General features: G+C 42.7%; 1 protein-coding gene across 7 annotated transcripts in view; it reads right to left on the bottom strand.

The window, feature by feature from the left end:
• The window catches only part of BLNK (B cell linker), a 309,580-nt gene that overhangs the window by 51,523 nt on the left and 244,290 nt on the right, over window positions 1-13,767 (bottom strand). For all 7 annotated transcript variants that reach the window (XM_040434768.1, XM_040434770.1, XM_040434771.1 and 4 more), the window contains 2 exons: window positions 7,209-7,362; window positions 3,247-3,464 (listed from right to left, as the gene is read on the bottom strand). In XM_040434768.1, the coding sequence (XP_040290702.1) occupies window positions 3,247-3,464; window positions 7,209-7,362 (372 nt within the window). The remainder of the gene's footprint in view (window positions 1-3,246; window positions 3,465-7,208; window positions 7,363-13,767) is intronic.

Below are 13,767 nucleotides of genomic sequence, written 5' to 3'. Positions count from 1 at the left end.
ATATCATGCTGCTTGCAGCTTAAACACCATGTTCAACTTCCCTTTAAGCTCAAATATATTTTTCTTTTCTTTTTGTCTCATGTAAATGTTTATATAATGACATGTCCAATTTAGCAAAATCAGGATTTGGCTAGCGCTGCGACAGCAATTTGGATGGGGAACATTTTTTTGGGGGTCAGTTATTTTTATTTTTTATTTATTTTTTTACTTTTTTTTATACTCTGTTCTTCAAAAGGTCATAAAAGAACATTAGAGGACCTTAAAATTATTTTCCACTGTATTTTTCAAGGTAACTGCATTTTTTTTGTGTTTGTTAAACGGGAAAAAGGAACGTTTAACTTTTATTTATTTAATCTTTTTAAACACTTAATAACTTTCTTAAGGTTTTGTAAAACCTTTTTTTTTACTAGTCGATCTTTTCATTGCTTACACAGTACACCGCAATTTGGACAAAGCTGCAAGATGGCATGCAGGTAGACGGATCAACGTGAACAATGAAGAGGCCACAGCACTTGCACAAGCACTGCTGTCTCTTCAAACAACTGATTGGGATGGGGAAGGAAATGTGCTGATAGCTGGACCCTCACTGACTTTATAGTGCCTTGAAAAAGTATTCATACAGCTTCAGCTTTTCCACATTTTTTCACGTTACACACACAAACTTAAATATATTTTATTGGGATTTTATGTGATAGAACAACACAAAAGTAGAAAGTATGTGTGAAGCGAAAAAAAAATACATGGTTTTCAAAATTTGTAATAAATACAAATCTAAAAAGTGTGGTGTGCATTTGTATTCAGCCCCCTGTACTCGGATACCACAAAAAAAAAAAAAAACAGTATGACCAACTGTCTTCAGACATCACCCAATTAAGCCTCATTCACGCATCAGTGTTTCATGGACGTGTGCTGTACGTGTTCTCCTCGGACAGCACACATCCCTATTCATTTTAATGTGTGTATTCACACATCAGTGTTTTAGCACTGTCCGTGGATTCTTGTTTTTAGCACAGATGCATACTCTGTTTTGTTCGTGTTCACAGATCCATCACGCCTATTATAGTCTATGGAACAATGAAAGAAAACCGGCACTCCCACAAATCTTTGCTGGTGATAGATTTATTGGTCACTCATATGACGCGCGGCGTTTCGGCACTCACAGGTGCCTTTTTCAAACAAGAAGTGAGCAGCAGTGCCGCGCGTCATATGAGTGACCAATAAATCTATCACCAGCAAAGATTTGTGGGAGTGCCGGTTTTCTTTCATTCTTCTGATTTTGGTATTACCTCCACACAAACCGAGCACCCCTCAACCAGTACGCTGTGCCGCCTGACTTCATTACACAGTATTATAGTCTATGGGTCCGTGAAAACCATGGATGACATCCGTGTTGCATCCGTGTTTCACGATGAAAAATTATTTTTCATCTGTTTAGCGTCAGTGAAACACGGACAGCAAAAAACGGACACATGGACCCTTCACGGACAGCTTCACGGATGCATCACTGACCACCTGCTCACGGATTTGAGCATGAACACGGACGTGTGAATAAGGCTTTAGTAAATAGAGTCCACTTGTGTGTAATTAGTTCTCAGTATACCTACAGCTGTTCTGTGAAGGCCTCAGAGGTTTGTTAGCAGGGGCATAGCTATAGGGAAAGCGGCTGCTTTGGGGCCGAAACTCAAAAGGGACCCACCCAGGAGCAGGGAGGACTAAAAGATTTTATTGTCAGGACCCCCTTAAACAGTATTATACAATAAAATTATATATAGTGACGCTGTAGGAAACATACTGAGTGGTTGCCAAGCCTTGTCTGAGAGAGCGATCAATACTAGCCACAAGAGTGGGAGCAGCATGGGAGTGGGGGTTGCAAAGAAGTTGCTGAGGAGGGGGCTTCAAGATTTTGCTGTGGGGCCCAGTCATTTCTAGTTACACCACTGTTCGTTAGTGAACATTAGTGATCAAACAGCCTCATGAAAACCAAGGAACATACCAGACAAGTCAGGGATAAGCTTGTGGAGAAGTGTAAAGCAGGGTTCGGTTATAAAAAAAATATCTTAAGCTCTGAACATCTCATAGAGCACTGTTTAATCCATCATCTAAAAATGGAAGGAGTATGGCACAACAGTATACCTACCAAGACATGGCAGTCTACCTAAACTGATAGCCCAGGCAAGGAGAACACTAATTAATTAGAGAAGCAGCCAAGGGGCCCATGGTCACTCTGGAGGAGCTGCAGAGATCCACAGCTTAGGTGGGAGAATCTGTCCACAGGACAACTATTAGTTGTGTACCCTACAAATCTGGCCTTTAAGGAAGAGTGGCAAGAAGAAAGCTATTTTTGAAAAGCAAGCCATAAGAAGTCCTGTTTGCAGTTTGCCATGTAGGGGACACAACAAACGTGCGGAAGAAGGTGTACTACTCAGATGAGACCAAAGTTACACTTTTTGGCCTAAATGCAAAACGCTATGTGTGGCAGAAAAATAACACTGCACATCACCCTGAACACACCATCCCCACCATGAAACATGGTGGTGACAGCATCATGCTGTGGGGATGCCTTCTTCAACAAGGAGAGTAAAGTTGTTAAGAGTTGAAGAGAAGATGGATGGAGCTAAATACAGGTCAATCCTGGAGGAAAACCTGGAGGAAAACCTGGTAGAGGCTGCAAAAGACTTATGACTGTGGGAGAGGTTCACCTTCCATCAGGACGACCCTAAACATCCAGCCAGAGCTACAATGGAATGGTTTAGATCTGAGCACATTCATGTGTTAGAATGGACCAAGACTATTTCCACCAAATCTGACGGAGCTTGAGCGATTCTGCAAAGAAGAATGGGCAAATATTTCAGCCTCTAGATGTGCAAAGCTGGAAGAGACATATCCCAAAAGACTTGCAGCTGTAATTACAGTCTTACAAAGTATTGTACTGAATACAAATGTAAGCCACACTTTACAGATTTTTTTTAAATTTTGAAAACCATGTATCTTTTCTTTTCTCCTCACACATACATTTTAGTTTGTAGGGGTAGCATGAAAAAAATTGAAAAAGTTTAAAGGGGTATGAATACTTTTTCAAGGCACTGTGTATTGATCGCCTGACCTGAGGAGTGGCCATCAATATTCTGAAGACCTCTTTAAAACCCTCTGCGTGTAGCAGATATTTAAAATTTTGACGCAGGACATGCATAAAACCTTCATTATCTTATAATTGTACCAATTGCTGTAGAGCTCGTAGCCTTATACCTCGTCATCACAGTCCGGTTGTGGTGGTATGCTTGCTGGTTTTCTTAAGACTGGTGGTGGCATTGATGTAGGGGGATGTCTGGGCTTCGGCAGTGGTTTGTTTGCTGTAGGCAGTCGATTGGTAACTGGTGGTGGAGGCTGCTGGTGCCTTGAAAATAGCTCATGTGGTTTGGGTGGTGGCCTCATATGCATGTTCATTGGTTCTGTTTTTTGTTTATCTGTTCAGGAAAGAGGTAAAACGGAGTTATTGCTACAAGTTAACTGAAACAGCACAACAGCTAATGGTCTATAAAGTAAATTATGCAGAAAAAACAACAATATAAATCAAAAAATGCACCAAACGGATATGCCACTGACTATACTGGCTAGTCATAAATACAGATATTAAAAGCTGAGACTTTCGCCAATATATTCCTGTCAGGAAAATATCGGAGCCCTTCATGCACCACGTCACGGTCACTCAGCATGGCAAAGGGTCCTACCACTACGCTAACTATGGTGTGAACAAGGTCTGAAGGTGATGTAATCCAGCTCACAGCCAGGCTTCCACACAAACGCCTAGCAGGACAACTAGTGCAACGTGAACAAAGCCAGGCTGCAAGCCACACCCATATCAGACCCTGTGATGGAGGTGCAAAAGAGTGTTTAAATGCCAGGTGAAGGCACATACACTACATATAAAACAAGACAAAAACACAGAAATATAGTGGCAATACTGGAGGAGCTGCTCCATCACAGGGTCTGATATGGGTGTGGCTTGCAGTCTGGCTTTGTTCACATTGCACTAGTTGTCCTGCTAGGCGTTTGTGTGGAAGCCTGGCTGTGAGCTGGATTACATCACCTTCAGACCTTGTTCACACCATAGTTAGTGTAGTGGTAGGACCCTTTGCCATGCTGAGTGACCGTGACGTGGTGCATGAAGGGCTCCGATATTTTCCTGACAGGAATATATTGGCGAAAGTCTCAGCTTTTAATATCTGTATTTATGACTAGCCAGTATAGTCAGTGGCATATCAGTTTGGTGCATTTTTTGATTTATATGATTGTATTTACATCCGTACAATGCTCCGTTTTGTGTAGGATGCTCTTGTGGTGCATGTGGACCGCGCCGACATCCTCCACTGTATGCATTTTTTGCTGGGGATAGTCGTTCGCTGCGGTCCACATGCGGTGGGGCTGCTCCCCCAATGAAAAACACGCTACAGTGTTAGGGGTTGAGCCGCTCCTACAGAATTGCCACTATATTTCTGTGTTTTTGAAAAAACAACAAAACAAAAAAAAAATTACCTGAAATGTGCTATGGACATCTTTGAGGGCATTTCTTTATGATTGCATTGATAAGAATTTAGCTGAAATGAGTGCCTATGAGCGGTCAGGAAAGTACAGATAAGGGCCACAGCAGCTCTTGCGCGGATTTCAGCGAGAAGGGGACAGAACAGTTTGCAGTGTCAGAGAAAACTGCATTAAAAAACACAGTTTTTATGGAGTTTTTTGTTGCAGATTTGCTGTTTAAATTAATAACCCCATAGAAGTCTATGAGAAAAAACACCATATACAAGGTGCAATTGACATGCTGCAGATTATAAAATCTGCATGGCACGTACATTTTTTCACATGTACGAAATACGCTACATGTAAATGAAATTTGGCAAATCTTTTTCACTTTTGTACTACACCGTGTTTTTTTCTGCATAAAAATCAGTGCGGAAAAACCACACAATCTTCAATGTGTGTTCGCATGTAGCAGATATACTGTACTGCAGATTTGCATGCGGCATATCCTCAATGTTTTACAGTACCGGCAAAGTGGTTCCGATTTTCAAAAATATCTGGAGTGCAGTTTTAAATATGCAGCATGTCAATTTATGCTGTGGATTGCCATCGTGGATTTCACCCTTTGCAATGCGTAATGTGAAAACTGCACCAAATCCGCGACAAATCCTCGTGCAACGCGTGGATGTTGCCAAATTTTGCTGCGGAAAAAGAGGAAATCCACAGAGGAAATTCCTCCTTATTTGGCCATATCTTAAGGCTATAGAGGTCAAACAGGTGAACCTTATTAATAAAGACCAACTGGAAAATTTGTTTTAGCCCAAAATAATTACAACTTAGGCTACTTTCACACCTGCGTTCAGGTGTCCGCTCGTGAGCTCAGTTTGAAGGGGCTCACGAGCGGTCCTGAACGCAGCCGTCCGGCCCTGATGCATTCTCAGTGGAGGCGGATCCACTGAGAATGCATCCGCCTGCCAGCGCTCAGCCTCCGCTCCGCTCAGTGAGCGGACACCTGAACGCTGCTTGCAGCGTTCGGGTGTCCGCCTGGCCGTGCGGAGGCGAGCGGATCCGTCCAGACTTACAATGTAAGTCAATGGGGACGGATCCGCTTGAAGAGGACACCATATGGCTCAATCTTCAAGCGGATCCGTTCCCCATTGACTTTCAATGTAAAGTCTGAACGGATCCGCTCAGGCTACTTTCACACTTAGAAAATTTTCTAAGTTATAATGCAGACGGATCCGTACTGAACGGATGCGAATGTCTGCATTATAGGAGCGGATCCGTCTGATGAAACATCAGACGGATCCGCTCCGAACGCTAGTGTGAAAGTAGCCTTAATAAAAAAATAAAAAAAGGCCTTTAGGGTCCATTCACACACGCGGGCAAGAATAGGACATGTTCTATTTTTTTCGAGAACGGAATTGCGGACCCGGAAGTGCGGGTCTGGAAATGCGGATCCGGACATCACAAAGTGTGGCCCCATAGAAATAAATGGGTCCGCAATTCCGTTCCGCAAAATGCGGAACGGAATTGCGGACGTGTGAATGGACTTAAACCTGTCACTTGGATTTTGTGTATAGAGCTGAGGACATGGGTTGCTAGATGGCCGCTAGCACATCCGCAATACCCAGTCCCCATAGCTCTGTGTGCTTTTATTGTGTAAAAAAAATAAATTATTTAATACATATGCAAATTAACCAGAGATGAGTCCTGTCCCTGACTCATCTCACATACAGGACTCATCTCACATACAAGACTTATCTCAGGTTAATTTGCATATGTATCAAATCGGGGTTTTTTACACCATAAAAGCACACAGAGCTATGGGGACTGGATATTGCGGATGTGCTAGCGGCCATCTAGCAACCCATGTCCTCAGCTCTATACACAAAATACCAGTGACAGGTTCCCTTTAAAGGGGTTCTTCAGGTCTCTCTAACTTTTGATCATGAGGGTAAAATCTCTTCCGATTACCTCAGTGCAGAAGCACATGGCATGCTGGGAGATGTAGTTTTGCAATAGCTGGAGAGCCTTAGCTTGGCCATCCCTAGTATAGACAGAGGGGCTCATCAACTCATTGGCACATCAAGTGGCTGCTCCTGGTACTGCAGCTCATCTCATGCACTTGAACCGTGCACAGCGGCTAGTACTGACAGTATTAGCAGATATGAAAAAATAAATAAATCAGGGGACCTTACACCTACAGCATGGTCAGCTTCTCAAAACTAGATCATGGGAGAAGCTGGAAGGGGTATGATAGCAGATAGGGAGTCACATATTGTATGCATAGTGTTCATTGCTTAGAGTAGATAACTGTACGGGTCTATAGAAGCAGACCATATTGGTGGGAATAGTGGTTTTAGCTAGTATCTGATTGGGGACCCCCCGCCGATCAGCTGTTTGAGAAGCAAGCGGCGCGGCCTTCTCTCTGTTCACCAAGCACAGTGCCATACATTGTACAGTGGCTGCTGTTGGTACTGCAGGCCATGAGACCGATGAACATAATGTCAGTGGCCGAGGCAAAGCTTTGAGAAGGCCGTGGCAATACTGCGGACCCCCCCCCCCCCCCTCCCCCTTCCCGATCAGATATTGATGAACTATCCAGAGAATATCTCATCATTTCAAAAATCTCGGAAAATCCTTTTAAATAGAATACATTGTGTATTAATTTTTCTCACTGAAGATACCTGCATATCCATTATTCGCCATCATGACCTTAAAAGATGGCGTCACATGCTTGTCATTGGGTGGAGGTTCATAGCTGCTATCGTCAGCCTCCTCTGTGGGCACGACATACTGTTCTGTATCAGAGTGCTCATCGGGGCTGTCATAGTCACTTCCCTTTATGAAAGACAAAAAATAAAATAGCATTTCAAATTCTGAAGATTGAATAAGAGAAATGAGAAGTCGTAAGACCCATTAATACAACCACCTAGTAATCTGGTAATTCAGTCCCATGTTATTCCTCCTAGAAATATATGCATAAATTGACAACCGGGTGTTGCCAGTTGGGTCTGTGTCCCTATACATTCTCACATGGCCAAATCAGTGCTGCCAGTACGACAAGGGGAAAGGTAACATCCAATTGTCCATTTAGTCCTATGTTTCCAGGAGGAATGGCACAGCAGGAATTACTGAAATATACGTCAGGAGTGCCGATAGCTTCTGTTTAAATGAGAATATCAGTCTAACCGCCGTGAATTACAAATATGAACAGTACATTTATGTGCTGCAGTTTATTTTTTTTAGCCCTCAGATAAGGGGCCCAGATCACTATGTTTTATTTTCCTACTGCCCCCTGTTCGCCCGCTATCAGCGCTTAGAGCTATGGTGAAATACACGGTCAGGACTTGTGTGCCATGCAAACATCATGGGGAGGACTCATGAGCGCATGCACAGCAGTCCTGACAATGGATTTCAAAGCGGCTCTGTGCCCTGACAACGGGGCAAAGGGTGCCAGTAGGAAAATAAAAAGAGAGATCTGGACTCCATATCTGCAGTACTTCTCGTGTAATACTGTGGTACTAATGGTCCAAAATCGAGGTGACAGATTCCCTTTAAACTGGTACTTGCTTTCCTGCAGTTCAGCCTCTTCTTTGCTCCTGATCAGGTTTACTTTAGAATATCTTCAACTGCTAGGCTCATATTTTTAACTCCTGGAAACCCCTTTAAAGTTTTTGGTCATTTTAGGACCAAAAGGTTAATTACAGCAAAACACCTTTTAGGCCTTTTTGTACCAGGTCATTTCTTACTTAAAGGGAACCTGTCACTGGTATTTTGTGTATAGAGCTGAGGACATGGGTTGCTAGATGGCCGCTAGCCCATCCGCAATACCCAGTCCCCATAGCTCTGTGTGCTTTTATGGTGTAAAAAAACTGATTTGATATATATGCAAATTAACCTGAGATGAGTCCTGTATGCGAGATGAGTCAGGGACAGGACTCATCTGAGGTTAATTTGCATATGTATCAAATAGTTGTTGTTTTTTACACAATAAAAGCACACAGAGCTATGGGGACTGGGTATTGCGGATGTGCTAGCGGCCATCTAGCAACCCATGTCCTCAGCACTATACACAAAATCCCGGTGACAGGTTTGGAAAAAGATGGATGCTTTTATCAAAAAAAGTGCCCTACCTGTCCCTAGGTTGTGTATGGCATTGCAGTTCAGCCCTGTTCACTGCAAATGCTGTTTCTGGAAGAAAACAATGTTTTTCTCGAGTCTTGTCTATTAGAGATAGTACTTTAAAGCTAAAAATCTAATTATGTTGGCAGAACATGTGAAAATCATTCCAGCCAGTGATTTGCTGCTGTGGTCACATGGTTCTGGACAACACGTTACTACTTGTATAAAGAAGTAAGCCTTGGGCAGCATAAGAAAGAGGTGCCTGGCACATGTTCCAAATAACAAGTGACTTCCCTCCATTTGCCTGAGATACAATACATACTTTACTGCAAGCTACAACAAATAGACATTTCAGCTGCAATAGATATCATTCGGCATCTTCACTGCGATTTGCCTAAGATACACCGCAAGTTATATAATATATACTTCATTGCAAGCTACAAAAAAAATATATTATACTTTGTCTGCAATACATATCCTTTGGCATTTATACCATATATGCGAGCTCTGCATCAATAGTAATGTTAAGACGTTTCTTATTGATTTTTTGATCACAGATTATTGATATCATTTAGGCCTCCTGCACACGACCGTATGGCTTTTTCAGTGTTTTGCGGTCCGTTTTTCACGGATCCGTTGTTCCATTTTTGTTTCCGTTGTGTTTCCGTTTCTGTTCCGTTTTTCCGTATGGCATATACAGTATACAGTAATTACATAGATAAAATTGGGCTGGGCATAACATTTTCAATAGATGGGTCCGCAAAAAACGGAACGGAAACGGAAGGCATACGGATGCATTTCCGTATGTGCTCCATTTTTTGGCGGACCCATTGACTTGAATGGAGCCACGGAACGTGATTTGCTGGCAATAATTGGACATATCTTTAAACGGAACAGAAAAACGGAAATATGGAAATGGAGAGCATACGGAGTACATTCTGTTTCTTTTGAGGAACCATTGAAATTAATGGTTCCGTATACGGAACTCAAAAAACAGCCAGTAAACGGGGGGAAAAAACGGTCGTGTGCAGGAGGCCTAACAGTATTATTGCTGATTTTTACATAGAAAAACAGACCATAAATGACCCTATTACAAAAGGGGTAAGTACCCACCCAAAAATTTGGAACAAAGTAACGGGCCACCTAATCAAATAACTCGGTACAAGCTCCTGAGTATATTCAGCAAAAAACAGAAAAATGGAGCTCATACAGTACCATTATAAAAATATATACATTTTTATTGTAACCTGATTAAAAAAAATATATAAGCCATTAAAAAGAGGAAGGAAAGTGACAGAAATAACGTCCGGACGAAAGCACGCCAAAACACGCGTCGGGGTAGCGCCATCCTGGTTAGTTCTGCACACTACCTATTGGAGGCGAGTCTCTTCTCTAGCTTTGCTGGTTCCGGGTTATTTTTGCACTTGGTTATTACTTTATATTCACCCCAGCTTAGGTACTCCTTTGTGCTAGAATTTTTAACATCTTAGGTAATATGGTTAGCATTACTGAGACTCATGTCTTATATGAATAACTTATCTACCATAGCTTAAACGTGCTGTAATTATATTGTATTGAGATACGCTTATTACCTTTTTGGTATGTGTCCAGGATGGCGTTTTTCCTGTCACTTTCCTTTCTCTTTTTAATGGCTTATATATATTTTTAATCATGTTACAATAAAAATTTATATATTTTTAGAATGGTACCGTGTGAGCTCCATTTTTCAGTTTTTTGCTGATTTTTACAATAGATTTATTCACAGAAACGCCTTTTTACAGAGACATTTTAAAATATGGATTGATAGACACTCAATAATTGCTACATCAGTATTATCCGTTATCCAGTATTATTATAAGATTATGTTACATATAAAGAATCAATTATATGTTTAATAATAATAATAAATATATATATATATATATATATATATATATACATACATACACACTGCGTGCAGAATTATTAGGCAAATGAGTATTTTGACCACATCATCCTCTTTATGCATGTTGTCTTACTCCAAGCTGTATATTTCCTTTGGCAAAATGGGTCAAAAATGGGTCAAAAGAAGGACTTGACAGGCTCAGAAAAGTAAAAAATAGTGAGATATCTTGCAGAGGGATTCAGCACTCTTAAAATTGCAAAGCTTCTGAAGCGTGATCATCGAACAATCAAGCGTTTCATTCAAAATAGTCAACAGGGTCGCAAGAAGCGTGTGGAAAAACCAAGGCGCAAAATAACTGCCCATGAACTGAGAAAAGTCAAGCGTGCAGCTTCCAAGATGCCACTTGCCACCAGTTTGGCCATATTTCAGAGCTGCAACATCACTGGAGTGCCCAAAAGCACAAGGTGTGCAATACTCAGAGACATGCCCAAGGTAAGAAAGGCTGAAAGACGACCACCACTGAACAAGACACACAAGCTGAAACGTCAAGACTGGGCCAAGAAATATCTCAAGACTGATTTTTCTAAGGTTTTATGGACTTATGAAATGAGAGTGAGTCTTGATGGGCCAGATGGATGGGCCCCTGGCTGGATTGGTAAAGGGCAGAGAGCTCCAGTCCGACTCAGACGCCAGCAAGGTGGAGGTGGAGTACTGGTTTGGGCTGGTATCATCAAAGATGAGCTTGTGGGGCCTTTTCGGGTTGAGGATGGAGTCAAGCTCAACTCCCAGTCCTACTGCCAGTTTCTGGAAGACACCTTCTTCAAGCAGTGGTACAGGAAGAAGTCTGCATCCTTCAAGAAAAACATGATTTTCATGCAGGACAATGCTCCATCACACGCGTCCAAGTACTCCACAGCGTGGCTGGCAAGAAAGGGTAAAAAGAAGAAAATCTAATGACATGGCCTCCTTGTTCACCTGATCTGAACCCCATTGAGAACCTGTGGTCCATCATCAAATGTGAGATTTACAAGGAGGGAAAACAGTACACCTCTCTGAACAGTGTCTGGGAGGCTGTGGTTGCTGCTGCACGCAATGTTGATGGTGAACAGATCAAAACACTGACAGAATCCATGGATGGCAGGCTTTTGAGTGTCATTGCAAAGAAAGGTGGCTATATTGGTCACTGATTTGTTTTTGTTTTGTTTTTGAATGTCAGAAATGTATATTTGTGAATGTTGAGATGTTATAATGGTTTCACTGGTAAAAATAAATAATTGAAATGGGTATATATTTGTTTTTTGTTAAGTTGCCTAATTATTATGCACAGTAATAGTCACCTGCACACACAGATATCCCCCTAAAATAGCTAAAACTAAAAACAAACTAAAAACTACTTCCAAAAATATTCAGCTTTGATATTAATGAGTTTTTTGGGTTCATTGAGAACATGGTTGTTGTTCAATAATAAAATTAATCCTGGGGGGCGGAGCTTGCCAATGGCAGAGCGAGCAGTGCGCATTCAGAGCTCCTGACCATCTCCGGCAGTTTTTCAGACTACAGGTCACAAGCGACTCACCTTCCGCCATGAAAAACAGAGGGAAAAGAACCTCATCCACACCAGCACCGGTGGACCGAAAATCAGGCGCCATGGAGCGATATTTAGCGTCCAGCTCCCAGCCGGCAAGTGGCGCCAAGACAGCCATGAGACCCAAGATGGCGGACGCACCTCATGGTGAGAAAACAGCGGCGGCCGCCGCAGCAGCATCCCCTGCCCCAAGCCGATCACCGCCGGGCACACCGATCACACGGTCATATGCAGGGGCAGTTCGCAGCCCGTCCTCAGCGGCTCCTTCCTCGCCTGCCATGACAGAGAGCAGGCTCTCCTCACCCAGCTCCTCACCGCAGTCCCACCGCTCACCAAGCTGCCCAGACACTGACATGCAGGCGATACCGTCCTCACAAGAGGAGGAATGGGACTGGAAAGTCCATCTTAAAGCTCTGCCCACAAAGCATGAGCTGAATGATCTTTTTATTAAGCTTGAAGCCTCACACAAGCAAGATATTGCTGGCTTACATACAGATATCAAGCAAGTAGGCCACAGAGTGGAGGATGTGGAAGCTATCCAAGAACAAACCCTCCAGACATTGGAGTCTCACCAACAGATCCTGCAAGATCACACAGGTCAGATACAGGACATACTAAGTCACCTTGATGACATAGAAAACAGAAATAGGAGAAATAATCTCCGCATAAGGGGAGTCCCAGAATCTGTTCTCCCACAGGACCTGGATCACTGGGCTCAAGATCTATTTGCCAAGTTACTTAACAGAAGCCCAGATTCTCTGGTCGAAATTGACAGGATTCACAGAACCCTGGGTCCGAAACTTGCAGATCCAGCTCGCACACGTGATATAGTGTGCAGAATTCATTTTTACAAAGAGAAGGAGGAGATCCTTAAGGCCTCAAGAAATATGATGCCAAGTCTTCCGGATTACCCCGGAGTACTCATTCTGCCAGATTTAGCTAGGCGTACGCTTATGTTAAGGAAAGCTCTCAAACCTTTATTGATCCTCCTTAAGGACAATGATATTATATACCGCTGGGGCTACCCCTTCCAGCTCTTCGCCAGAAAAGATGGTAAGTCCGCCACTTTCAAGTCCATCACTGACCTTCAGAAGCTATTGGACGTTTTCAATTTACCATCTGTCAACCTTCCAGATTGGCCCAGACAAAAGGAATTGGTTCCTGTGCCGCGCAGAGACTCTTGGCAGACGGCGCTCCCAAAACAGCAGAGGCCACCTAGAAGATCCCGTTCACCTAAAGACTGAACTGTCTAGCTATTGTGAGGTTCCAGCCTCTAGTTGCAATCTGTTTTTCTTTCCAAGGAAGCCTAATTACATAGGCTCTTTAGAATGCTTCTAACATAATACTAAATGTTCTCACAGTTTAATTGTGACCTGTTATAACCACTTATCTCATTGCTTACCCGGAGACAAGTCGGGCAGCCGTAGCGCCCTTGTCTTCTCTTACCCCCACTAGGTTCTACAGCACCCACTGAGTGTTGTATATGACGAATAGTCATAACTTAGTGACCGTTGAACCGATTGTTTGGTTCCTATTACCCCTCAGATCATTATTGTCTGTTCACTGAAACCTAAGCGTTTCCTAATTGTATTATCTGTTTGTCTTACGTCTTCCCTCTACTTTCCCCCTTGTGTGTAATCTTTCCTTGCAT

Source organism: Bufo bufo, chromosome 6 (genome assembly GCF_905171765.1).
Source record: "Bufo bufo chromosome 6, aBufBuf1.1, whole genome shotgun sequence".
Lineage (NCBI taxonomy): Eukaryota > Metazoa > Chordata > Amphibia > Anura > Bufonidae > Bufo > Bufo bufo.
Note: the sequence above shows the minus strand (reverse complement) of the source record. Positions and strands in the feature narration are given on the sequence as shown.